At 52.6% G+C, this 23915-nt stretch overlaps 8 protein-coding genes across 8 annotated transcripts; 2 read left to right on the forward strand and 6 right to left on the reverse strand.

The window, feature by feature from the left end:
• Positions 1-27: 27 nt before the first annotated feature.
• VC83_05353 (uncharacterized protein) lies at positions 28-2654 on the reverse strand. The gene is made up of 2 exons (XM_024468975.1): positions 1912-2654; positions 28-1857 (listed from the first exon to the last, which is right to left on the reverse strand). Exons 1-2 carry the CDS (start codon positions 2043-2045, stop codon positions 351-353), a joined length of 1641 nt encoding a protein of 546 aa, XP_024323402.1. The 5' UTR covers positions 2046-2654; the 3' UTR covers positions 28-350.
• Positions 2655-4416: 1762 nt separating this feature from the next.
• VC83_05354 (uncharacterized protein) lies at positions 4417-6725 on the forward strand (the record flags this gene model as incomplete). The annotated part of the gene is made up of 1 exon (XM_024468976.1): positions 4417-6725. One exon carries the CDS (start codon positions 4417-4419, stop codon positions 5968-5970), a length of 1554 nt encoding a protein of 517 aa, XP_024323407.1. The 3' UTR covers positions 5971-6725.
• Positions 6726-6882: 157 nt separating this feature from the next.
• RPL17 (60S ribosomal protein L17) lies at positions 6883-7996 on the reverse strand. The gene is made up of 4 exons (XM_024468977.1): positions 7950-7996; positions 7539-7752; positions 7269-7456; positions 6883-7193 (listed from the first exon to the last, which is right to left on the reverse strand). Exons 1-4 carry the CDS (start codon positions 7950-7952, stop codon positions 7035-7037), a joined length of 564 nt encoding a protein of 187 aa, XP_024323408.1. The 5' UTR covers positions 7953-7996; the 3' UTR covers positions 6883-7034.
• Positions 7997-8409: 413 nt separating this feature from the next.
• On the reverse strand, positions 8410-11363 carry SEC23 (GTPase-activating protein S23). Its single transcript, XM_024468978.1, has 7 exons — positions 11090-11363; positions 10910-11040; positions 10563-10857; positions 10033-10512; positions 8887-9984; positions 8631-8830; positions 8410-8576 (listed from the first exon to the last, which is right to left on the reverse strand). Exons 1-7 carry the CDS (start codon positions 11180-11182, stop codon positions 8552-8554), a joined length of 2322 nt encoding a protein of 773 aa, XP_024323405.1. The 5' UTR covers positions 11183-11363; the 3' UTR covers positions 8410-8551.
• A 116-nt stretch (positions 11364-11479) lies between these two features.
• On the reverse strand, positions 11480-15342 carry TFC4 (transcription factor TFIIIC subunit tfc4). The gene is made up of 6 exons (XM_024468979.1): positions 15062-15342; positions 13933-15013; positions 13109-13886; positions 12833-13060; positions 12421-12780; positions 11480-12368 (listed from the first exon to the last, which is right to left on the reverse strand). Exons 1-6 carry the CDS (start codon positions 15247-15249, stop codon positions 11965-11967), a joined length of 3039 nt encoding a protein of 1012 aa, XP_024323406.1. The 5' UTR covers positions 15250-15342; the 3' UTR covers positions 11480-11964.
• A 91-nt stretch (positions 15343-15433) lies between these two features.
• On the reverse strand, positions 15434-18411 carry VTS1 (Flap-structured DNA-binding and RNA-binding protein). The gene is made up of 4 exons (XM_024468980.1): positions 18288-18411; positions 17268-18170; positions 15895-17217; positions 15434-15841 (listed from the first exon to the last, which is right to left on the reverse strand). Exons 2-4 carry the CDS (start codon positions 17773-17775, stop codon positions 15813-15815), a joined length of 1860 nt encoding a protein of 619 aa, XP_024323409.1. The 5' UTR covers positions 17776-18170; positions 18288-18411; the 3' UTR covers positions 15434-15812.
• A 5-nt stretch (positions 18412-18416) lies between these two features.
• RIM13 (cysteine protease) lies at positions 18417-21307 on the forward strand (the record flags this gene model as incomplete). The annotated part of the gene is made up of 5 exons (XM_024468981.1): positions 18417-18610; positions 18662-19044; positions 19091-19319; positions 19365-19678; positions 19729-21307. Exons 1-5 carry the CDS (start codon positions 18593-18595, stop codon positions 21305-21307), a joined length of 2523 nt encoding a protein of 840 aa, XP_024323410.1. The 5' UTR covers positions 18417-18592.
• Positions 21308-21860: 553 nt separating this feature from the next.
• Positions 21861-23121, reverse strand: VC83_05360 (uncharacterized protein). The gene is made up of 2 exons (XM_024468982.1): positions 22183-23121; positions 21861-22107 (listed from the first exon to the last, which is right to left on the reverse strand). Exons 1-2 carry the CDS (start codon positions 23100-23102, stop codon positions 21990-21992), a joined length of 1038 nt encoding a protein of 345 aa, XP_024323266.1. The 5' UTR covers positions 23103-23121; the 3' UTR covers positions 21861-21989.
• Positions 23122-23915: the final 794 nt, after the last annotated feature.

A 23915-nucleotide genomic window follows, 5' to 3' on the forward strand; every position in this document is an offset into this window, starting at 1 on the left:
GATATTTCACAATTGCATATTTATTTGTAAATTTAAAATCAGTTCAATTCATCTGAATCCAGGCATATAAAAAAGCAATTGCAAAACACCCGAGTCTGGATACAATTATTGCATAAAAAAATCACTCGCAGACGCAAAGACAGCACTTGTCATAAAAGCAAAAAACAAAAGGAAAAACCACAAGACAAAACGTGAGAACGGTCACCATCCACAAAAACAGCAAAAACCAAGCGCCAAGCGCCAAGCACCAAGCACCAAGCACCGAAACACCACTACCATAAAATCACAAAAATCACAAAACAACAAAAACAATCCAGACTCAGCAACAGCAACCCACAACCCCACCACCCTCACTGCCCAGTCTTCTTCTGCAAGCTCGTTGCCATCCTGTTCGGGTCCCTTCTCAACCTCTCATCCAGCCCCGTCTTTTTCCGGAGCCCGCGATTCCATGTCATCCGACACGCCTGTCCACCCCGATCAATCCCGTGCTCGGCCATCAACTGCCTCCGGATGACAGCCCAGAGCACAGTGTCGTAGACCGCGCGATGGCGGCCCTCCTTGACCGCGGCGGCGTGGGAGAACATCACCGCGATCAGGCAGGTTTTCTCGTGCTCGGTCCAGGTGGTGATGCGCCTGGTTGGGGGTGAGGGGGTGTTGGTGTCGGAGTCGGAATCGGAGTCGGAATCGGAGTCGGAGCCGTCGGTGTCGGCGTCGGCGGAGGCGGACTTGGGCTCCTGGGAATCGGAGGGCCCAGCTTCGGTGTCGGCAGGAGGAGAAGTCGCCTTGCGCTTCCGCGAACTGGAAGCAGCAGGGACGGCAGTCTCCTCCGCCACAGCCGCAGCAATCGAAGCCATCGGCACCATCGGCACCGCATCGAGATCGAGCTTCGCGCTCCGTGAGTTCCACGACGAGCGACCGACCGGCTTCTGCGTCTCGGGCCCCGAGCTAGCGGGAACCGCGAGAGCAGAAGCAGCGGAGGCCGGAAGCTTGCGTCGACGGATGAGAGGCTGCTCGGGTCCCGAGCTAGCGGGTACCGCGAGCACCGAGAGAGAAGAAGAAGGAACGGGATGCTTGCGACGAGCACCGAGGGAATAGGAGGGGCGACGACGGCTGCTGCTGCTGCCGGCAGTGGAGGTGGGGGGCCGAGACGGACCGGCAGAGGAAATCCGACGGCGCTTGCGAGCAAGGCCGTCTTGGACATCCTCATCGTCCGAATCGGTGATATCCCCATCGCTGCCTGGAGACCCAGACAGCACTCCACCACCAACACTGCAGCCGCCGGCCGTGGGAGCACGCTCTGCTGGAAGCCCGAAGGCGCCCAGCTGCGTGCTTCGACCCACGTTGCCGCCATCCTTCTCGAACGCGTCCGCAGCCTGCTGGAACTCGGCCACGGGATGGGCAGCTCCGAGAGACTGGACCGCACCCGTGAACCGGTTGGCGATGAAGTCCTTGAGGGCGAGGACTTGGGCTTTGGACGCTTCGAGCTCGGCGTCGCGCTCTCGGAGAGAGGAATTGAGGGTCGTGACCTCGGCCTCCAGAACGCCGGCCTTGGCTTTGAAGTGCCGGGCGGCAGCTTTGGCGGCGTGGCCCTCGAAGCGGGCGAGTTGGGCGCGGCCTTCGGCGAAGACGGTGCGCTTCCGCATGAAGCAGGCGCGGCAGTTCTGGAGGTCGGAGGTGCAGTAGCACCGGAAGATGCTGTGGGGGTCCAGGTCAGTAGGTGAGACAGATGATCTCGGATACGGGGTTTCGTACGTCTCGTTCTTCAGGGGGATGGCGGTGTCGGGTTGGCCATGGATGCGGAGGAGGTTGCCGTCGAAGTCCAGGCAGGGTTCCTCGCGGATTCGGCCCTTGTTGAGGCTGGGGATTGTTAGAAGGGCTCACTCATATGGCTTCGGATAGGGGTGGACCCACAGCTCGGCGTATTTCTCGGCGCCGATATCATCGTCCCAGAAGCCGAGCTCCAGGTACGTCCCCTGCACTTTGTCATACTCGATGACCACAACTTTCTTCTTGTCCACACCCGAAGCAGCTGGTCCTTCGGACATCTTGGCGAGGCGAGTTTCCAGGAACTGAGAGGAAAATTGGGAAGAACAGGTATGTGACGGTTGGGCGACGCAGGAGAAATTTGAGAATGGGAATCAGAAAGTAGGTTATCAATGGACGCAGTCCGAATGTTTGCAAGTTTGGAAAAATCGAGTCGAATATGAGAAATCCGGGGTCAATATAAAAACGAAGCTGGGGGGAAGCAGAAGAAGGAGAAGAAGGAGAAGAAGGAGAAAAGTTACCTCACAGACTCGAGGTCGAGTATAGATTTCACTCATGACTTACAATGGCGTATTGTGTGCCCCGTTTCCAACATTGTGAGGGTCTTGAGGCTTTTGATATTCCCATTGTGATAATGGCGGCTAGCCACTCACGCGCGGCTGGGAAGCGGGGACAATAGAATTGGACAATGGGAGGGAGGTCGCGCTTAGCGGGTGGGTGAGGATTTGTTGGTCTTGTGACGGCTGGGTAGCAGGCGTAACTTGATATTGTGCAAGCCCGCTAATAGGCGAAGCTGGGTATCAATAGGAAGTAGGCGCATTGATTGAATAGAATCAATGGACATTTTAGTACGACAAAACTGTTGTTCCTAATTTGGCACATGAACAAAGTAGATGTCAGAGCTGGATGGAAATGAGGCTCCGAGTGTGTTGGTGGTTGGATTTACACGTGATGCACCACGTGATGCACCATGTGACCACACATGGCCATCTGGCTGACTAAGCAAGAGACGCAGCTTTTTTCTGTTGATTCAAACGGAGGAACAACCGGCCGGGTCGTCCCGTGGGGCTAGTTGGACGGGAAAGTGGCTGTTGTCCCTTTTTTTTTTTTTGGGGGGGGGGGGGGGGTGTATACAGCTGTGCAGTAGTGGGGGTGGGTGGAACACAAGAAGTAAAGAAAGGTGTCTCATCCCGCGCCTGATGTACTCTGTACATTGCCATACTTTACTCCGCCGAACGTAGTAAAAAGCCAGACACATCTGCCACAGCCTGTGCTGTGATTGGCCACATCGTAATAGAGTGGGAGTGATTCTATCACCATTCAATCAATCACTCCCCCGTTGTAACCCCCGTTGTAACCCCCGTTGTAACTACACTACTCCACTCCCGCCCCCTTTCCCTATTCCCACGCCCACACCACATCCCACTCGATCCTCCCACGTTTTCCCCGTTTTCCCCGCTTTCCCCCTCTACACCCCCCCAATCCTCCTCTCCCATCCTCCCCCCCATCCTCCCCATCCTCCCTTCTCCTCCTTCACTACTCCCACCCCCCCCTCCCACCTCCCCCCCCTCCCACTCCCACTCCCACTCCCACTCCCACTCCCACTCCCACTCCCACTCCCACTCCCACTCCCACTCCCACTCCCCACTCCCACTCCCACTCCCGCCCCCCTCCCCCTCCCAATCCCAACTAAAAATCCACAAAGACCATACATAGAACTGTGTACAGTATAACGTTGCACACTTTTTTTCCCCCTCTCGGCCCTCACTGTCAGTCCTTTCTTCCCTCGTCCCTCGTCCCTCCTCGTCCCTCCTCCCTCCTCCTCGTCCCTCCTCGTCCCTCCTCCCTCCTCCTCGTCCCTCCTCCCCCCTCCTCCTCCTCCCTCTCCTCCTCCCTCCTCCCTCCTCCCTCCTCCCTCGTCCCCCCCTTCCCTCGTCCCCCCCTTCCCTCGTCCCCCTCCCCCCCCGTCTCATGTTGGCCTCATCACCGTCTCCCGCTCCCCCGCCGCCTCCTGCCCTCAATTCATTCCCTCTCACCCACCCCATCCCATCCATCCCATCCATCCCCTTCAACTCCTTGTGGTCCACTTCGCCCCGGCTGGCCGCGACGTACTTCTCTGTACACTACCCATTCGTCCCGCCGTCTATTCCCGAGCGTTTTATACCTTAATAGACGGTCCGCCCTGATATCCCGCTTTACACAAACTCCACAAACTCCACAAACCCCACCACCACTAACTCACATCGCATACATATATACACATCTCCCGCCACCAGAGAATCTATATATGTAGCTGTGTATGCCCTGTTTCCCCGACTATCTTCGTCGTCTCTGCAACTCGTGGCTTTCACCGGTGGTCCTGGTTATCATTGTACGCCCACCGTATCTGATATCTCCCTTATCTTTCGGCACGTCCGCCTTCAAAGATACGGACGGACTTTCCATTTTTCAGCAGCACGCCATACATACATACGCCCCGTTCCCCAGCCTGCTGCCAGGACATACCAAAGGACTACTACTCTCGCCGTCAGAGGACTACCAAGCTCTACTATCACCACCACCGCCGGCGCTGTTTATATACCATATGGACCATCAACTCGGGCTCTGGAGCCATAGAATCGGTTTGTTTAAGCAACTCTTCCACGAATCATAATGTCCCACCCGCCCAGCCCCGTCCACCGGCCCCAGTCCACCACCAGCCACGGCGATGAAACGCCCCTCCCACAAGGCCAGTGCCGCTACCTCCTTCTCCACCCCGAGGTCCGCGGCCAGCGCTGTGCCTGCGTCGGCTTCTCCCTGAACAAATGCACACCCGGCAGCTCATGTAACTGCGGCCACCTCGCCGTCTACCACCTCACCGCCCCAACTGAGGAGAACCTGGCGGATAAGGAGGAGGTCGAGACGATGCGGGCGCGCATCGTGCTGTTAGAGAAACTCCTAGAGAGAGAGCGGGAAGCTAAAAACCACCTGACCGTCCGCGTGAGCGCCTTGGAAGAACACAACGAGAAGGGCCGCTTCGACGCCGACTCGGAAATCAGAAATGTCTACCGCGGGATCGAGGGGTTATGGCAGCACTTCAGCGCTCTGGATAGACGAACCCGCTACCACGAAGACTACATAGACGCACTCATGGACACCAGCCACGCAACCCAGGACGACATCCGCACCGTCCAAAGCCGCATCATCGATCTGGACGACGCATCCATGACCCTCGAGGACCGTGTAGACGGCCTAACCTCCCAGCCCCGCCGCATCGAGAACGCCATCTCGCGGCGCCCCTCCATGACCCCTTCGCGGCAACCACATTCTCGCCGCTCGCGCTCCTCTCAACGCTCGCGCTCCTCTCAACGCTCGCGCTCCTCTCAACGCTCGCGCTCCTCTCAACGCTCGCGCTCCTCTCAACGCTCGCGCTCCTCTCAACGCTCGCGCTCCTCTCAACGCTCGTCCCACTCCGGGCGCTCTAGTCGCGCGAAGGCGTGGACGGTGCATATCTCCCTCATGCCTACGGCTTCGCAACCTTTCCCGTTCGAGAAAAACACCATGGCCTACAAACGCGTCCTCTCACGTGGTCTCCACCGCGTCGTCGCCGTCCCCGGCCACGACAGCGCTTCGTTCGTCACAGCTACTTCTAATGAATTCGGAAGCCTCCTCAAAGGCCGCCCATGGATGCCATTAGTCGCCAAGATCTGCGACGCCGAGCACGTCACGGGACTCCCCATGCTTCGCCAGCTCCCCCCCAACTTGATCGATAGTAGTCTCTATGACATGGATTTCCTGACCGCGCACTGCGCGACGTTAGATCATAACGGACAAATCCTCGACCTCTATATCGGGATGTGCAATGACTACCTCTCCTGGTCCGAACTCGCCTCCTCCCCCGTCTTCCTCCCCGGCCTCGAGGCCTGCTGGGCATTCGAACCCTTCCTTGACGGCGCCTCGGCGCGCGATAATGAGGAGGCCATTGATAGCGTTGTCGATATTGAGCTCAAAGCCGAGGATCGGCATTCAGCGGGGGACTTGTTGAGGGCTTGGTCGCCGCCGACGAGGTTGAAGAGGACTGCGACGGGGATTACGAGGACGTCGAGTTTTGGGTCGACGGATAGTGCGGTTAGTGTTAGTAAGAAGAGTAAGCTTCGGCATGCAGCGTGTGTGATGCCGGGGGTGGAGAGTAGGGATTGGCGCGCTGAGGCGCTGAGGGGTGCGTGACGATTAGATGGTTTGATGGATGGGCTTGGAATAGATGGTGGGGAGTTAGATTGCGTTGTGGGTGGTATCTTTGATGAGATGCCTGGTTTGGATTAGATGGCGATAGGGATGGGTAGATGGGGGCGTTTTGGGGTTTGATGGGGGTATGATTGATGATGGATAGTTAGCGGAATAAATGCTACGCCCTTGTCTGCGTTGAGATATATTACTGCTGTATCATCCCGTGACATCTCTGCCTTCAATAACATCCCCTTTCTTGGGAGTCGATACCAAAATACCAATCCGATCCCCCCACGATGGCGAGCTGGGCCCTACCCGCCAGATCCACCATTTGCGTTTCGTGTCATCCACACAACCTGCTCGCGTGTGGGGTCATCCCTCCAACGAATTGTAACGCGTCTGCACCAGGTAGCTAATCTGCGAGAAGACCTCCAGCAGGCAAATTAGCGCTGGGAGTGGTTTTATCGCTGAGCACGTCAGGACATGGGTTGGGAAGGTGATGGGCAGGTATTGGATTGGATGTATGGGGGGCAGGAATTGGGGGGGGGGGAAGGATGGTGACGAGGAAAGTGTTCCGAAGATGATAAGGAATGTGGAGTGGATATAGTTGGTATTACTGTGTATAGGAAAGAATACAAAGCGATTAAAGAATACTTTGCCTTGGAATACCTAACTTGTGAGATACGATTGTTGGGCTCCAATCATTCAGGTGAGCGAGCGGATACGGTACCTTGGAATAAGGAATAACATTACCTTTTGTTGTTCTTGCCGATTTGTGGCTGTCGATTTGTATTCTTAGACAAGGCTATACAGCAGTTCACAACCCCTGCATCTGCATGGAAAAAGGGAAAGCCAACAAGTCACAAATCGCAATCACAGCAATCACCGTCACAAAAAACACACACCCAAAAAAGGAACAAAACGAGCTCATATGCGTGACCAATACCCTGCCATATGCTACTGAAGTACACAGACCTTTGATCTGGAACGCACCCAGCCCAAGTCATTGCGCCTCACTCACAATCCCAGCCCCGTTCTTGGAAAAATTCTCTTTCTACTCTAACTTAAGCAGCAGTGATGGCCGCGCGTTGGCGGGCCCCACGCTGTCTCGAGCTCAAGTGCAGCACCTCGCGTCCCTCGACGGCCTCTCCCTTGGCCACAACCTCCTCGCTCTCGGTCAGGATCAACTCGATGTGGCAGGGGTTCGACATGTATGGGTTGATCTAGAAAGTGGACAGTCAGTTTTATTGCTTTGATTTTCCTGGCTTGCTGATGCCGGGATACAAGGGGCTACTTACGCGACCGTGTGCACGGTATGTGCGGCGGCGCTGCTTTGGTGCCTGGTTGACCTGGATGTGCTTTACGACGAGGTTACCGGTATCGAGACCCTTGGTATCGGCGTTGGCCTCAGCGTTCTTGAGGAGACCGAGGAGGAACTCGGCCGACTTGACGGGCCAGCGGGCGCGGGTGACACCGAAAGCCTTGCCTATACATCAATCAGTCCCTTGCTCCGCAAAATATTCCTGCAACAGAATTCTCCACCACAAGAGGGGATAATATTAACGTACCCTGGGCGGCGCGACCGGTTCCGCCGGCGTACCTCCTCATGGCAACAGCCTCCTTGTGCTCCTGGACGTTCTCGAGGAACTTCACGGCACGCTCGAGCTTCCAGCCATTGATGGCCTGGGCGGTCTCGCGGGTGTTCTTGAAGGACACACGGAGGTATGCTCCGCGCGCGCGAGCCGACTTCGCCGGGTGGATTTCGGTGGCTGCGTATCGAACCTGTAGGGACGGTGGTCAGCGTTGCTCATGATCATGTCTCATTTGCCCATCCGTCTGTGTGTTTCTTCTCTCGCCAATTGTTCTTCCTCTTCTCCTCCCGCCATGGAACTGGGTTTGTCGAGAGGGGGGAGTTGCGTGTGGAATAGAAAAGGTTCTGGAGATTGAATGCAGTCGGGTTCGGAATGGAATGGGCTTACCATCGTGTCGTCGTTGGGCGATGGGTCGTTACTGGTGGTTTCTTGATAGTCGTCGTCGTCTTCTCACTCGAAAGTTTTGGTTGTTAGGGTTTGTGGGCTGCGCTAGAGTAGAATAAGCGATCAACTGATGCCTGGGGCAGCAACAAATTTTGAAGTCAGGCCACGCTTCCGAATGCAGGGCTAGACTAAGTTGGGAATAGGCGAATATCACAAGTACTCGAGTACTCAGGACAAGACTCTGATCTCATTGATGGTTGTGAGTGTGAAGAGGATAACTATGATAGGAAAATCAAGCTTCAACCTGTAGTATGGACCAGGAGACGCGTCTTTAATGTGCTCATAAATTAAATAAAATAGATATCCAGTAGTGAAAATTGCAATCAATTCTTGCCTACACTGTCTCTCACACATTTGGGTCGGGCCGCACGAATACGATACGCTTCAAACAATGAACATTGATTCCCATTATATTTCCTATTTGACTAATCTTTGGTTTGCAATTCTTCAGTTACTACAGAATCGATTTTGATGTCGCCAGTAGTTGCCGGAACGGATAATCTAATTCCCTCAGCCTGCCTGCCTTTCATGCCATTTATGCTTTCTCAGTTCGTGCCGCTGACCGCTAACCTAAAGAGTATTGTGTTAGCATGTAACTTAATAATCGGAGACTATTCTACTTACTTCATCAAATGATCCATGAATGTCTGCAAAGAGACGTCGTCGGTGAAAATCGTCTGGGCGTTTGTTGCGCCAACCCCGCCATATGAACCAGTCGTATGGGTCGTTGAGGGGTTAAGCTTGGAGAGGAGGAATCTAGCCTGGGAGCCTCCAGCGTCGCAAACAATGAAACGGGGAAGGGGGAATCGATCGGTGATCAGTTCCTAAATATCGTTAGCATCATAGTCAAGAGTTTAACGACAGTCATCGGAAAACGTACCCTTGCATCTTCCTTCGGTTCCTCCAAGAGGGTTGCGAAGTTCTCGTAACCTTCTTGCTCCTGGTAACCAGCTTTCCTCCACTCTGCAATCGTCTCTCCGTGGAAGATGAGAATGTGGAAGAAGGTATCGAGAAGGAGAATGTGTGTGGGCTGGATCGAGGTAGAATCAAGCAAGACCGGCTGGCTGCCATCCTGATCGAAGGTGTAGGAGTCCAGAGTTGGCTGAATCATAATCAACGAGTTGCTGACGTCCTCCTGGTTCAGCACGTGCCTGTAAAAGGCAGTCTCGTCGGGCGAATTGTTGAACACCTGAAGGAACTGACTCCTGCGAAGGTGGAACATGAACTGTGGGTATAGGGTGAAGTTCTTTTCCAGGCGGAAGGATGATGGATCATCCTTTCGGTAATCCGCAAATCTAGAGCATAGGCGTATCAACATCCTATCCACCCATCTCAGTACGTCAGGGCCATCGTCAACTTCCGCCTTGAAGACAGCGATTCTTGACATTAAGACTGCCGCAGTCTCCTGATCGAAGGATTGCGCAATAGCTGGGTCGCCAGCAGGGCCACTCAGGTTCCGGGCCACTGTAGTCACCCTCAAGTGGAACTGGCCTGACGAATGCTGATAGTATGTAAGGAATTGCAACATCCCCTTCTGTGGCGTTTGCTGGTGTTGAGCCGGGCCACCCTGGTTAGCAATTTCGAAGTAGATACCGTAACTGGAGCTTGGATCTATGCTGCACATCTTCCAAGAACATGTGTTTCCAATGCCACACTCTGTCTCACCGACTGACGTGGATTTCTTGTTCATGGAAACCGCATGTCCTATTAGGCCCGTCACCTTCAGTTCCTTTGTCGTCAAGACTTCAAGGGACGCATTGAAGCCCATCAAAAGGTTATCGTTTGCATCCTTTTCAAACACCCGAACGAAGGACTGCTTGAACATAGACGACGTAAAGCTGTCAGTCAAAATCATATATCCACCAGTTGAGCTTGCGAGCCCCTTCATTTCAAGTAATCCAACTTGATCCAAACAACCCGCGAAGATGTCGATGACATGGCCGTTATGTGCAGTACGTTTGGCCAAGTTATCGTAAAACTGGAAAAATTAGCCCATGGACTTGAGAAGATCGCAGCAGCTTCTTACCTTCAATGCCTTCTTGTAATATTTGATTTGGTCCCTGTCAATATCGTGGTGAGATCGGATTGACTCTTTTAGCTCTGGCCCGACTACCAGTCCTGGGCCTTCAGTTGCTGGTCCACCCACGAAAAGCATAATTCGTCCTCCTGCATTTTGAAGCGATGTTTCCATGAGACCCACAGCTACGCTCAAAGCCACACCGGTGCAACGCAGATTCCTCCGGTCGTTGGATACTGGCCATGGATCTTTCTGCAATTGCTCGAGGGCCTTAACAAGCTGAAATTCGCATTGCTGGACAGGTTGAAGGAATCGCGAAGCTGGCCCCATTGGCGCAGGCCTACCGGGCTGCTGCTGTTGCATTGCGGGCCTGAGTCCTGCGGAAAGCAGACCTAGCATTTCTTGTACCTGCTTTGCCGAATAGTCTTTGCTTCCTCGGAAAACGTATGACTTTGCGCACTCTGTGTACCCAATCTCATGTACTTGAGCCTAGTAGCTATTAGACGGCGGTAATTTATAGAGGGGAGCTAATCACATACCATGGTCCCGTACGTAATAAGGCCCACCAAGGCATTTTCTGGCAAAAGACTGAGACTCATAATAAGGCTCTCCTTCAGCGCGGAAAGACTGTCTTCTTCTTGGCAGGTGTCCACAACGTAAAGAAAAACTGGCGGCCTTGGGGCAGGTCGGGAGAGTCGGTATTCGATGGTAGTGTTCGTGAGGTGAAGCTCCGGAGGAATGGCATTTTGCGTGATATCCTTATAGTGTGGTGGGAGGGCGTTGCGTGAGAGACAGAATGGACAGATCCAAAGACGCGCTCGCACATCAACTTGACTATTTTAACAGTTAACTACGATTCGTACGATAATAATGATAATTAGCTCACCAGAAGGGATTAAGAACAGCTCTGCAAGGAGGCTTGCAAGTAACAGGCTCAAATTGGAGGAGAGGCGTATCTGGCTTCTCCTTCAGAGGGGTATACAATGCGCCTATCGGGACAACGAGTCTTGAAGCTTCCTATTTCTTGTCAAATCTCCAGCCATGAGCATTTGAGGTATTCACTCACCATGCGCGAGCTGGGGAAAACATTCCAACTGAGACGGATCCCATCCTGGTCCTCCATCTCACCCCATTGCTCTTTCTGTGCCTCATGGTCCATTTTGGCTTTTGTGCACAGCTCTCCCTCTGTATCGGAAGGCCTTGTCCAACGGAAGGCCTAATGGTAGAGTTGACTAGAAAATATGACGAGGTATAAGTGTTGCAGTGCACCCGGTGCCAAGTTGGTTCCTTGGGAGGAAGTTGTTGTTACGTGGGGATAGATATGCTTCGTTCACCAGAATGACTGACAGCTTGCCGGCAAGTTTACGCAAGGGCCAGATCTGGTTTGGTGGTCGAACGAGCCGCTATGACAAAAGTAGTTTAGCCTCAGATGCATCCATTCCTCGGCTGTGCACCGTCACAACTATTTATTGCCTTTTTGAATTTTCCCTTCCTTTCTCTTCTTTCTAAACTAACGCCAGCTTCAAAAACATTACTTAACGGCAGCCTTGTTGTCACAGTCGACGAGGTTGTTTTCGCGCTGTGCGGAGATCATTTTTCTACCCGTTGCTGGGCGCCTAGCTTTGAGAAGTCGTTCCGACCTCCTTGAAAATATGGGAATCAGCTGAGGTTACATACACAATCACATTGAATTGTGGCATTTTTCTTCTCCTTAGATTGTTGAAGAATCCATAGTTCTATATACTTGAATGGAATATATATTTTATACGAAACTGCGTGTCTGCTGTTTTTTGATGAACACAAACTGTTGATATTCGGTTTCACTGAGATCACATACTGCCACAATATCATGATCATTTCGATCGATTCAATAGACACGCTCTAGCTCTTACTGTACAAGTTAAACCTTTATATATTTGAGGCTATGGAGAATAATGAGTGCTACATTTGTAGCCAAGTGGAGGTTATGTAGTCGGCCATTCTCATGTTTCCACTCATTGAATATATGGTTTGCAGATTAAATGCGGCGTCTAAAACCAGCTCTTCCTTGGTTTCCGAAGACTGAGCCTCGTCAAGAATCTCTTGATAGTAGGGTAAGGCAAGATGTGAGAGGCCAACCATCTGATACGTTCTCGCAACGTTGTAACTCGCCTCTTGGCGTTCTTCGGCTTTATCTGAGGCTCTGCGAGACTTGTAATAGTCAAGAAGGAAAGTCATTCCTTGCATTATCTGGAACTGCCGATTTTCCGACTGGCGCTTCAAGCCATGATGAACGTAACCAAGGCCAATACTGAGCTTTATCATAGGATTTTCAGGATCCAAGGCGTAAGCTCTGAAGAAATAATCTAGCCTCGTTATTACGATTGAAGTTTCTCAAGCCAGTCACCGAAAACTTACTAAGAGCATACGCGTAACTCGTCCCAGTGTATAAAATATGGCCATACACCATAAGCAGTGCGATGTCCATGTCTTTGTTGACTATCAAGCGACCAGATTCGTCCTGGGCCGAGTAGGAGCCCTTCTCAGAGAAAAATTTCCGCCTTGCATCATCATTGACGAGTCCATAGTCCATAGCTTTAATTTGCCTGAGCATATATTTCTGTGTCGGCCCAGAGCTGTACCAGGATATTGGTGACTGGCATAGCCTCGTCAATGCGGCGAACATTCTGTACGTATCGGTCGTAAACTGATAATCTTTCATGAAGTATCTGCATGCCGTTACGCAAGTTTCTTCATCATTTGCAAGAACTGCACAAGCTTTGGCTATCGTCAGCAATGGAATTTGGAGAGCCATGGGATAGTAGCATACCACACCAACAAACGTGGATTAAAAACATATCTTCCCTCGAGTGGTAGAATACGACCGCATCTTTTGCTGCCTCACAAATTTCATATGCCTCTTGGTGTTTACCATATCTTACAAGACAAAGCGCGTAGTCAAGAAATATGTCAAGCCAAGCCGAAAAGGGTATGCCTCGATAATTCTCTGGTATCTCCACTGCCACATTATTCCTGCTGTCGACGTCTGCTCCAAGTTCTACATGCTGTTAGGATGTAACATTCTCCCTTTTGGACAACAACTTACTGAACGAGATCCGATTAGCCATCTCGGCAAGATCGGCATCTAGGGGTGTTGCTCCTGTTTGAGGCTGCCCACGGGCTGGGCCCACCGTATAGCCCAAGAATCGAACATATTTGTCCCAGGGGTAAAATGTCTTGAAACCCCTGAAATCGTCAATAAGGTCTGCAGCTGCCTCCATCCACGCTAGCGTCGCTCTTTCATCGCCAGCGCGCATGGCATCTCGCTCCAGCCGCATCACAGAATACTGCTCCTGCAGTCGGTCTGAAGCAGCCTGTTCTTGCCTTTGTCGTTCTTCTAAATTGACCAGCCGTCTAGGTTTGTAGTACGATCTTGTGCGGGTCACAGTTGGCATTAGAGTATCGTTATCCTGTGTTATATCCTGCTGTGACTTCTGCTGTTTCTTTTTCGAGTTCTGCAATCTTCTTAGATTCATGATTTCGTTGACGTAAATGAAAGCTTGCTCCTGCTCGTTGAGCTCCTCGTACAGTTTCGCTAGGTGTACGCGGGCGTCAATATTGTCTTGATCCAAAATAATGGCTTGCTGAAAGCTCTCCTCAGCTTCCCTGTTACGTTTTCCGTTTAAGTAGCACTTGCCCATCTGCAAATAAAGACTTGCGTCTTCTTGACTCGAAACTGCCCTCAACGCTCGATAAAATACAAGCGCTTCTTCGGGGAGGCCGGCTTGATAGAGACTATCAGCTGACTCGTGGAAAAGATCTGGATAGTCAAGCACTCGGTCCGCAAAGTATTCGTTCTCTGGACCAAGCCAGTGAAGATGAGACTAATAATTAGCTTGGGAGATTTCATCATTGCTAGAATATACATACAAGCGCTTCGGCGTGGAAACCTAATCTGAGACGATATAATCCGAGTTTCACACGAAGTTCCATGGGGAGACCCTCACCATACTGGTACAGGCCGTATTTTCCCTGACAGAAGCTCGGGTGTAATATCCTCCGATTATCATCGGAGTCCCATTCGCGGTCATCGTCCAGTACATCATCCCAGTACAACTCGGACTCACGACCCAATATCCACCGTGATAGTGATTTAAGCTCCTTGACTGCATCGGCATATTGACCGAGGTAGGCATGCAACTCAACATAGATATTGACGTCCGACCAGGTAAATTTCTCGCCAGGCTGGCTATCAGAGGCTTTGTAGAAGTCTATGGCTTCACTGTAAAGATCCAAGGCTGCTTTGACATTATCTTTATCAATATACGCCTCGGATATGAGCCTTAGAATGCTGGTGTCGTGTGGCCTTTGCTTCAGAATATGCCTATACTCAACGATGGCAGCGCTGGTGCTTCCCATTTCGCGCAACACCTCGGCCTTGCCGCATCGAGCTTCAAAGTCATTCTTCGGGTTTGCGCGAATGGCGGACGAGAAACAGAACTTGGCCGAAGGGAGATTTTTGCTCCTATGATCCCCTGTTTCTTCCAAGGCGAACCTGGCGGCACTTAACCACTGGGTTGCATCCTTTGGCCTTAGATGAGCCGCATATATGAGAGTCAGTAGAGTTTTATCTATGTCCCCCAACTCTCTGAATATCGACGCCAACAGGGTCCACGCCTCGTGTGTCTCGGCATTGATTCGAATAACTTCCTCAACGAGCAGTTTTGCTTCTTCATAGTTTTCTTCAATAAATGCTTGGGATGCCCTACCCATGCGGGCTCGAATGTCGCCAGTTGGGACAGCTGCTTTGCGAGGGCCTCTGGTAATAACACGTCCCTTGATGTCGCGTCCTTTCCGTCGCGTGCGCGTTTCATCTGGGCTCTCTTCATCTTCGTCGGCACTTTCATCCCTTTGTTCTCGTCTAAATTTGCGAACAGAATCCTCTAGTTTGGCAATATTAGTTTTCAGATCCAGATAATCGGAATCTGCGTCTGAAAGTAGCTCCTCGTCCCTAGGAATCGTAAGTAAAGGCTCACATCATTCGAGAGGCGTGGCTTACTCGGCTGAATCATCAGGGTACTGATTATCCCTCAGCGGAAATTGCTGCTCGGGATGAGAACCGCCATTGTGGTCGACGTTTTGACCAGACCATGCAAAGGTTGGAGTTTCATGAGGCTCTGGATATTGACTTCTGGGAAGGCCGCCAGAGTGCTGGCCCGTGCCAGCGTCTTCGTCGATTCCGTCCATTTGTATCGGTATTCATTATCATTGTAGCATCTTTATTGAATGATACCATCCATTTGACGTGAGATTGTAGCTGACCTGTTATGTTGGTGGAAGTGTGATCGTGAGCACCGAGGGATATGAGACGAGACGTCAGTACAATAAATCCTTATCTGAAAGGCTTATCTTATCGCTATCCCCCACATATTCCACAAGTGTATTTTCCACCAAGTCGGCGACTTACTTTGCCAAGTGCATAATTAAACTTGACCGAGTCTACAAACTTTGTTTGAAGTAGCTTGGGTGCAGTTAAATCACCTTCAAATCAATGGTTTCAGATAGTACATAGGAAATTAGGTATAGCTAAAGTAATTTGCCATGTTTAAATACATAGCCCCGTATACACGAACAATCTCAAACCATATCGGTTTGGAAAATATAAGGCTTGCATCGCCTTCTCCTGATAATCCAACATTGTTTTCCTAGTCCACTGCCACCAAATCCTGAATTCAAATAAACTAGAAACCCCAACCATAGTTGAAAGTACTGTTCTATCCGCAATATCCTAGCATAGAAACTATAATTGTTCAGGCAAGTTTGCCTTCCGCCTTGGCTTCTGTTCAGTAGTCAGTAAGAAGAATCGATGCACAATTAAAAATGATCACAAACCTTTCACTTGCTCAAAAACCTTCAACATCTTCCTCCTTGCACCAAGAGCATTAACTCCCCTGTCCTCAAGAGCCTTATCATCAAGTTCCACCAGCTCTGTCCAGTTCATGTCTTTCAAGTTGTCCGTGTATTTGTGAAGACGCAAGCTCCTCAGCCAGCTCGGAATGTCTTGCAGCAGACTTGGGTCAGTGGGGTCCTCCGGAGGCTTTGAGCTGCCACGCCTTCCACGTGGAGATCGGCCTCTGACCATGTCGGAATGGTCGGAAAGATAGCCCTCATGACTACCGCCCATACCAAACTGGTTGAGGTTAAGACCTCCCATCCCATTGTTCATAAGAGAAGAGGTGCCATCATAAGCAGACAAAAAGCCATTGTTTTGCGGAGATGCAAAACCCATGTGAGAAAATCCGCCAGCACCGTGCATAGCAAGACCGGGAGAACTTGGGCGAGACCTGGAACCACCAAACGCGGAGTTTTGCTGGCCTTGAAGAGCAAGGATCTGATCCCTGTTCAGTATCTGCCCATGCTCGTTAACCATGACAACGTTGGCATTGGTCACACCTGGGAGACCTGGGGACAATGGGCCTTGGTTATTGATTGCATGGCCATCGTTGGACCTTGCTCGGCGGTACTTGCGGACATCATCAAGGGCGAATCGATTGTTTACGGTAGAGAGCGCAGCGAGCTTCATCGCAGTAGCGTTGGCGATCATATCAGCCTGACTATTATTCGCCGCGTGGTTGAAATTTGAAGTCATAGGCGTGTTAACCATGGATGCCCAGTTGCCGTTTCCAGCATTGTACGGGGAAAGCAAAGGCAGGTCTGCGGTTTGATGGTCAGGGATATTGATCGTGGAGTTTTGCAAGTTTGACGAGCTCTGAATGCGCGGGGATCGAAGCCCTGCGGAAGGCGGAGGTTGCATAAACTGTCCCATTGGTGGGACACCCGATGAAGACTTGGGTCTCGCGTTGGCTGACTGATCAGAGCTGCTTCGTTGGCCCCAAGGAGAAAGAGGAGGTTGAGTATTATTCTCCCCCCCATTGCCAGCTGGGGTAGAAATAGATGGAGCGGCTAGAGATGCGCGTGTATCGAACACCGCACTGTTCCTGTTGGATGTCGGTGGATTTCCAGTCTGCTGGGTGAATTTGGCCTTCTCCGTAGCAATTGCAGCAACTGCATCTGGGAACATGGCATTGATCCTGTCCTGATCGAGACCAGAGTGTCTCTTCATTGTGGTGGATGCAGATGGGCGAGAAAACGAGTTTCTCGAGCCCTCTACACTCAGCTTGTTCATGGCATCGCTCAGACGGTTGGACATCGGATCTAGGGTAGAAATGTTAGAGTGGCTAGGTGAGAAGGACTGTGCTACATACCTTTGTCAAAGTTGGCTGGAGACAGAACACCGGACATGGGATGGTTCTTCCCCATCTGTTGCAAAACTTGAATGAAAAATCGAATCTGAACCTGTGTGGTTTGCTGGAGGAGGGCATACAAAGCAGCAGTTCTCTCGGATTCGCTCAGCACCTTGAACCATTGTTCGATGGCGCTGAGTTCATCCTTGAAGTCCTGATCAAGGGTTGCAGCAGCCATCTCTTCCAGTGTTGTCTCATATTGATCGATATCGGCAATCCATTGCTGTGTAAGTTTGTTGGCAGCTTCGGTCTCTGGATTGTCTTGTCCCTGCAACTGATGCGCTTGGCCATAGAAGTCCGACGATGGCCTAATACGGTTCGTAGACGGCGAAGTCGGGAACGCCGACATGTCTGCGGATTGCCGAAGATGATGACCTGTCCCGATGGGAGGACGCAACGTAGACGTGCTGCTAGGCTCGGGGGTGCTGTTGCGGTTGCTCATTGTATGGCCTGTAGACATATTCATCATACTTTAGTGAACTTGCCACGACCAGCTTTAACGACGTTGAAATGCAGGCACTAGCTGTTTGATTCGAAACGAGGCTCAATTCGAAGGACTGGCTTAATATTTCAAAACCTGTCGAGATGGAATAGATTTGGAAGAAAAAACTCCTTTGATAGATGCCTCCGGATTTAGATCGGGGCTGTATGACATGCGTTCCAAGCGTTGTCGTGGTGAGAATTGAACGTCAAGTCGTAGAGCAAGCAAGCAAGCGCTTATGCAATCGTAATTCGTGGATGGGGTTCCGTTTCGTCCGAGGAAGAATCCAAGACTATCACACTGGCTATCGAAATATCGAAAAATTACCACAATATCTCCTGCAGTGCCTGCTGACTTCAAAGGAGGTTCTCAACTACTCTGCACTATGGCCTCGAGGTCAGCTTCGTTTCAGGTGAGCTTTGTGCATCAAACAACAAAACAGGGTCCTGTCCGACTCAAAGCACCCTCTGGCTTGATTAGAATATGGATCTTGGACTTACAGCCAGAAGACAAAAATCCAACTCGTAACAGACTGACCTGCGGTATATTGCCGCTCATCAAAGAATGGAAGGTGAGTTGCCAGGTCGTGAGCTGGAGGTAGGTACAAAACAAAGTAATCGGTAGCGAGGCACCCTTCGTATCCGACATTCTTCCTTGGCTAATTTAAAGCGTTTGTCCATTGTTCAGTCAATGATCACGTGTGTTGTCACGTGTATTGATATGTAGTAGTTGGTGGTGGCAGTAAGAATGCATGCTTTGTGACTTGACTTGAAACTTTGAGAGTTGAGCGAAGCGGCTATCGAAAATGGAGACCCGAGCTCTGGTATGTACAGTCAGCATATTTCATGATCATGCCATTGAGGTTCTTATGTAGGAAGCCGAGGGGCGCATCTCGTCGTCGAGAACCAAGGAAGATGCCCTTGCCAATGCTATCTCGGCGGCAGAGTGCTATATGAAAGCTATAAAGTTGGCAAATAACAGCTCTGAAAGAGCGCGGCTGAAAGAGAAGGGCATGAATATCTTAGCGAGGGCAGAAGAGATCGAGAAAATAGAGCAATGGCAACCAGCAATAAGCCACACTGGCGCTGTGATAACGCCCAGCGAAATATCCGGAATGCCACAATCCCGCCGACAGTTATCAACGCGGGAAGAAGTTATATTACTAGAGGGTTCAAAGTTGCATGGGCTGATTTTCCCTCCTTGGAGATCAGAATTTGACGGGCAGGAGTTTGCTGCCTCAAACGGGGAAGTTTATACGTGCGTGTCTTGCTCCATTATATTACTTCTCATCTGACTACAGCAGAGACCCGTCAAAAATCAATATATCAAATACTCATGCTGATGCCCCAGGGGACTGGCGGAGACCTGAGGATCTGTTAGGGGACGAACTTCAGGATGCTTCTGGCATTCGGGTGCAGCCTACAATGCAAGCAGCAGCTGATATTGACCTTGTGCAAGATGTAACGGCAGACTGCTCCGTTGTTGCCAGCCTTTGTGCTGCTGTAGCTCGGCCTGGTGGCACATATGGAAAGGTATGAATCCTAGCAGACAGATTGTCACGTACTAAGTCCACATAGCTATTGGAGCGCATATTCTACCCGTACGACAAAGCTCACGGGATTCCTGAAATGTCAAAGAACGGCAAGTATATATTTCGCTTGCATTTCAACGGATGCTTCCGCAAGGTTGTCATCGATGATCGTCTCCCCGCACCAAGGAACTCGCGCCGATTATACGTCTTTGACCGCCAAAATCCAGGGCTACTGTGGCCAGCACTTTTGGAAAAGGCATATTTGAAAGTGAGAGGGGGCTATGACTTTCCTGGGAGTAATTCAGGCACAGATCTATGGGTAATTACAAGTTGGATCCCGGAACAGATATTTTTGCAAAGGTAATATTTTCTTTATTCTACTTATATAAACCACTGACTTCCTTGACTAGTGACGAGCTGCAGCCAAACGACCTTTGGAGTCGTATCTTGAACGCATTCGCATTAGGAGATGTAATGGTCACTCTTGGTACCGGCCGCTTGAATAACAATGAAGAGGAGGCGCTTGGTCTCGCGGGTGAACATGATTATGCGGTGCTGGATATCAAGGAAAAGGGAGCCGAGAAGCTTTTCTTACTCAAAAATCCATGGTGCGATGCAATGGTTTGGAAAGGAGCGGAGGATCAGAAGACATCTGAGGCTGACCATGAGGCCTCTGGATCTGGAAATGCTGTTCCAAAAGCATCCACAAATCCCGGCACATTCTGGATGAGCTACCCAGAGGTGATGCGAAACTTTGACTCCCTCTACCTCAACTGGAACCCCGGACTCTTCACCCACCGACAAGACCACCACTTCAACTGGGCCATCCCCAGCGCCTCCTGCCCCGGCTGCTTCATCCACAACCCCCAATACTCCGTCCACTCCTCCGCTGGCGGCACAGTCTGGATCCTCCTAAGCCGGCACTTCACAACCGCCGAGCACAACTACCGCGCCAGCTCCGTCCTCCCCTCCTCCACCGCCTCCGCGTCCAACTCCCACGGCTTCATAAGTCTCTACATCTTCGACTCCGGCGGCCACCGCATCCACCTAAGCGACAACCCCCTCTCCCGCGGCCCCTACGTCGACTCCCCGCAGACCCTCTCCAAACTCCTCCTCCCCCCCAATACCCCCTACACAATCGTCATCGCACACCAAGACCTCCCCCTCCCCAAATACACATTCACCCTCTCCGCCTACTCCGCCTCCTCCCTCACCCTCCTCCCCGCCCCCAACGCCCACCCCCACATCACCACCACCGCCGGCACCTGGACGTCCAAAACCGCAGGCGGCAACGCAAGTTCCCCCACCTACGCCTCAAATCCGCAATTCAAACTCCACCTCCCCACCACCCCCACCTACCTCTCCCTCGTCCTCGCCGCCTCGCCCCCCGACCTCGCTATACACGTAAAATTAGTCTGGGGCCGCGGCCAGCGCGTCACATCCGTGACATCGCAGGATATCGTTGGGGAATCGGGGTCCTATCGGCGAGGCTGCGCGTTAGCGAACTTGACGAATGTGGCAGCGGGGGATTATACTATCGTTTGCTCGACTTTTGAGTCTGGGCAGACGGGGAAGTTTACGTTGCGCATTGAGTCGACGACGGAGTGTGTGGTGACACCCGTTGAAAACGAGGACGCGGGACGACTAACACTCCGCCTCCCACCGCTATACTTCCACGAAGGCGCAACGCGCATGCTCGCCCCCCTCAGCCTGGCACGTATCACCCGCCTGCGAATAGTAGCGCAGCACGCCTGCCCCGCCGCGCAGCGGGGTGCGATTTCTCCCCTGAAAGTGTCGGTGGAGAGAGGGCAGGGGCCGAATAAGAGTGTGCTTGCGACGTCGGGGGGAGGGGGGTTTAGTGATGCGCCGGCGGGGGTTAGGGTGGGTGATATTGATCTCACGCCGGGGTTGGCGGAACCGGGGGGGTTGTGGGTTGTGGTGGAACGGGTGGGGGGTGGGAGGGGGAGGAGGTGGAGGTGGTGGTTTTGAGTGAGGTGGGGGTGGAGGTTGGGGCTTGGGGGACGGGGGAGGGGTAGGGGGGGTTGTGGTTGGAGTAAGGGATGGTGGAGGATAGTGTTTGAAGGAACCTGATGAAGTTAAGAGCCGCCTTGGTGGCAAGATCTATTAGTGGATACACGAATATTTAGTCACGAATTCATGACCCAGACATCTCTAAATACCATAGCCCGTAGAATATATAGGGAGTACTCTCTATGTCGCCTGTCCTTCCTATCACAAAAAAAAAGTATGAACATAGAAAAGAAGGAGATAGATGCCAAGCATCATCCCTCAGAACCAAGAATCGCCCACATGCCCAACCCTAGATACAAACATCACAGACATTCCCCTACCATCGTGCAGTACATACACACGCCAAACAACAGTAATAAATAGCAACAACAACAAGCAGCTGCCACTAGGGGGTTTGTCCGCTCCATAAAAAAGAAGAAAAGCAGTTCACAAGCGTCATCTCCCCCGATCGTTGGTATATATATATCAGCTCACAAACTCCATAAAACCCCTCCCCTCCCTCCCTCCCTACCTTTGCTAATCGCGGGGCGGAGCGGGGCTACGATCGATCGTAGGCCACACATATAGTTGGCGTTTCGTCGAGGGGTTTTCTTAACGCCGTGTGCAAACAGGGGTAACATGAGTAAAAAAGAGAATTTCGTTAATTATTTCCGCCGCGCCTGCGGCGGCCTCGACTGGGTCCTTCGGGGCGCTGAGCGAGGACTTCGCGGAGGAGGGGGTCGTCTTTGTCTTTGTCTACGTGGTGGACGCGGACGTGTCTATGGGTGGCGGGTCAGTAAAAGTTTGTTTGCTATATGTGATTGTCACGCGGGTAGAGATTACACCAAACATACCGTTGCAAATTATCCGGCCTCGGATACTTATGTTCCCTATCCATACAATACGGACAAACATACCCCGGCGACTCATGCACCAGCCCATGTCTAATCATCTCATTCTTCCTTTTGAACCCCTTCCCGCCCTCGCTCCTCTGGCACCCCTTCACGGGGCAATAGTGCGGCCGGTTCTGCGAATGCACGTTCGCATGCGAGTTGAGCAGGTACTGCGTCTGGAAGGGCTGGGCCGTGCAGCCGGGGTACGAGCATTGGAATCCGCCGACGAGGGGGTTCGTGATGCCGTCGATGCTCATGCGGTCGATGCCGGCCGGGATCCCGTTGGGTGCCGACCCGGAGTGATCGGTGGTTGGTGCATCCGCTACATTCCCTGCGAAGTCGCCGCCGCTGGTGTATGAGACTTGGGATTGGCGCCGGAAGAAGAATGGGGGCGCGGGCAGGCCGGGCGAGGGGATGGTGTGGAAGCTTTCGTGCGGGGAGATGGGTGGTGGTGAGGTGTGAACCTGGCTTGGTGGGTGGTGGTGGGCTGGGTCGCCTACACGGAAGAGAGGCGTTTGCAGCGGAGATTGGATGGATATCGAGTGGCGGTGGCCGTTGGGAGGGGCTGTATCGACAGCTGCTGTGATAGCGGCATCTGCCAGATGCTTGAGCTCACCTAGATTGCCTAGTTGCGACGAGATCGACGGCAGGGTAACGTTCGTCAGCTTCTCGGCCTTCGGGGACGCCTCCTGGATCGGCGCGAGATGTTCATGATTCCCGTTTATAGTGGATATCTTGGGAGACGACATATGCCGCTGGTGGCCGTCCACCTGTCCCCCCACCTCCTCCGCATGGCTCGGTTTCGCAGCAGGCACTTCCCCAGCATTAAACGCTCTCAGCGCTCCCGCCGCCAGCGCTTCCAAGTCCACCGCCTGCGCCATCCCCTCCAACGGCACCTCCACACCCCTCTCCCCCTCACCCCCCCCCCCATATCCTCATCCTCCCCCTCGGGCGCCTGTATCAACTCACGCCCCGCTATCTCGGCAATCTCCCTCGCCGTCCCCCCCGCCATCGAGTCAAGTAGCGCTACATCCGCCGGATTCAGCACCGGCCTCAACAGCTTCCTCCGCAGGTTGTGCGCGCCGGGACTCCCCAGCGGCGTGCTCACCTCGGACGCGGCGCCGGGTGGGCTGGGCGACGGCTCCAGCTTGGGCCGCTGGATGCCGGGGGGGGGGCTGTCGCGGAGCCCGACGTCCGCGGGATCGTAAACGTCGTCGTCGTCGCGAGGTAGGGTGGTGGCGTTTGGCGCGGAGGCGGTGGCGGTGGCCATAGTCATTGGTCTGCCATTGAAGCGCGGAGGCGGCGACGGGACGAGGCGTGCGGGCGCGACGAGGGCTCGCGGGTGTCTGACAGTGTGGGTTGTGTGCTGGGTTCTGAGTGCTGGGTGCTGGGTGCTGGCTGCTGGGTGCTGGGTGCTGGGTGCTGGCTGCTGGGTGCTGGGTGCTGGGTGCTGGCTGCTGGGTACTGGCTGCTGGCTGCTGGCTGCTGGATGGTCTATTTGCCAAGGCGGCGATGCGACCAGCTGGCGACGGGGCGGTAAGGATCAATGGGCGTGGGTATGGGTGCGATGGTTTGTAGAGTCGCGACAAGCCGCAGATGCGACAGAGGGCGGATTCGAGCGGGAGATAGTTATTCGAGAAAGTGTTTGGGACTCGGTGGCTGTGTCGGTGAGATGGCGGGTATCAGACGTGGAC

Source organism: Pseudogymnoascus destructans, assembly GCF_001641265.1.
Source record: "Pseudogymnoascus destructans isolate 20631-21 unplaced genomic scaffold scaffold_13, whole genome shotgun sequence".
Classification (NCBI taxonomy): Eukaryota; Fungi; Ascomycota; class Leotiomycetes; order Thelebolales; family Thelebolaceae; genus Pseudogymnoascus; species Pseudogymnoascus destructans.

Excerpts from the sequence above, each read along its gene's own strand:
- VC83_05353 (XM_024468975.1), bottom strand. The coding sequence starts at position 2,045 with ATGTCCGAAGGACCAGCTGCTTCGGGTGTGGACAAGAAGAAAGTTGTG. Across the intron at positions 1,858-1,911 it reads GCCGAGAAATACGCCGAGCT|CCTCAACAAGGGCCGAATCC; the intron begins GTGGGTCCACCC and ends AACAATCCCCAG.
- RPL17 (XM_024468977.1), bottom strand. Across the intron at positions 7,457-7,538 it reads AACCGGTCGCGCCGCCCAGG|GCAAGGCTTTCGGTGTCACC; the intron begins GTACGTTAATAT and ends ATTGATGTATAG. Across the intron at positions 7,194-7,268 it reads CATACCGTGCACACGGTCGC|ATCAACCCATACATGTCGAA; the intron begins GTAAGTAGCCCC and ends TCCACTTTCTAG.
- SEC23 (XM_024468978.1), bottom strand. The coding sequence starts at position 11,182 with ATGGACCATGAGGCACAGAAAGAGCAATGGGGTGAGATGGAGGACCAG. Across the intron at positions 10,858-10,909 it reads GCTGTTCTTAATCCCTTCTG|TCAAGTTGATGTGCGAGCGC; the intron begins GTGAGCTAATTA and ends CTGTTAAAATAG. Across the intron at positions 8,577-8,630 it reads TTCATGGATCATTTGATGAA|GTTAGCGGTCAGCGGCACGA; the intron begins GTAAGTAGAATA and ends AATACTCTTTAG.
- TFC4 (XM_024468979.1), bottom strand. The coding sequence starts at position 15,249 with ATGGACGGAATCGACGAAGACGCTGGCACGGGCCAGCACTCTGGCGGC. Across the intron at positions 15,014-15,061 it reads TACCCTGATGATTCAGCCGA|GGACGAGGAGCTACTTTCAG; the intron begins GTAAGCCACGCC and ends TACGATTCCTAG. Across the intron at positions 13,887-13,932 it reads GTTTCCACGCCGAAGCGCTT|TCTCATCTTCACTGGCTTGG; the intron begins GTATGTATATTC and ends GCTAATTATTAG.
- VTS1 (XM_024468980.1), bottom strand. The coding sequence starts at position 17,775 with ATGATGAATATGTCTACAGGCCATACAATGAGCAACCGCAACAGCACC. Across the intron at positions 17,218-17,267 it reads TCCAGCCAACTTTGACAAAG|ATCCGATGTCCAACCGTCTG; the intron begins GTATGTAGCACA and ends TTTCTACCCTAG. Across the intron at positions 15,842-15,894 it reads GGTTTTTGAGCAAGTGAAAG|AAGCCAAGGCGGAAGGCAAA; the intron begins GTTTGTGATCAT and ends ACTACTGAACAG.
- VC83_05360 (XM_024468982.1), bottom strand. The coding sequence starts at position 23,102 with ATGGCGCAGGCGGTGGACTTGGAAGCGCTGGCGGCGGGAGCGCTGAGA. Across the intron at positions 22,108-22,182 it reads AGGCCGGATAATTTGCAACG|ACACGTCCGCGTCCACCACG; the intron begins GTATGTTTGGTG and ends CGCCACCCATAG.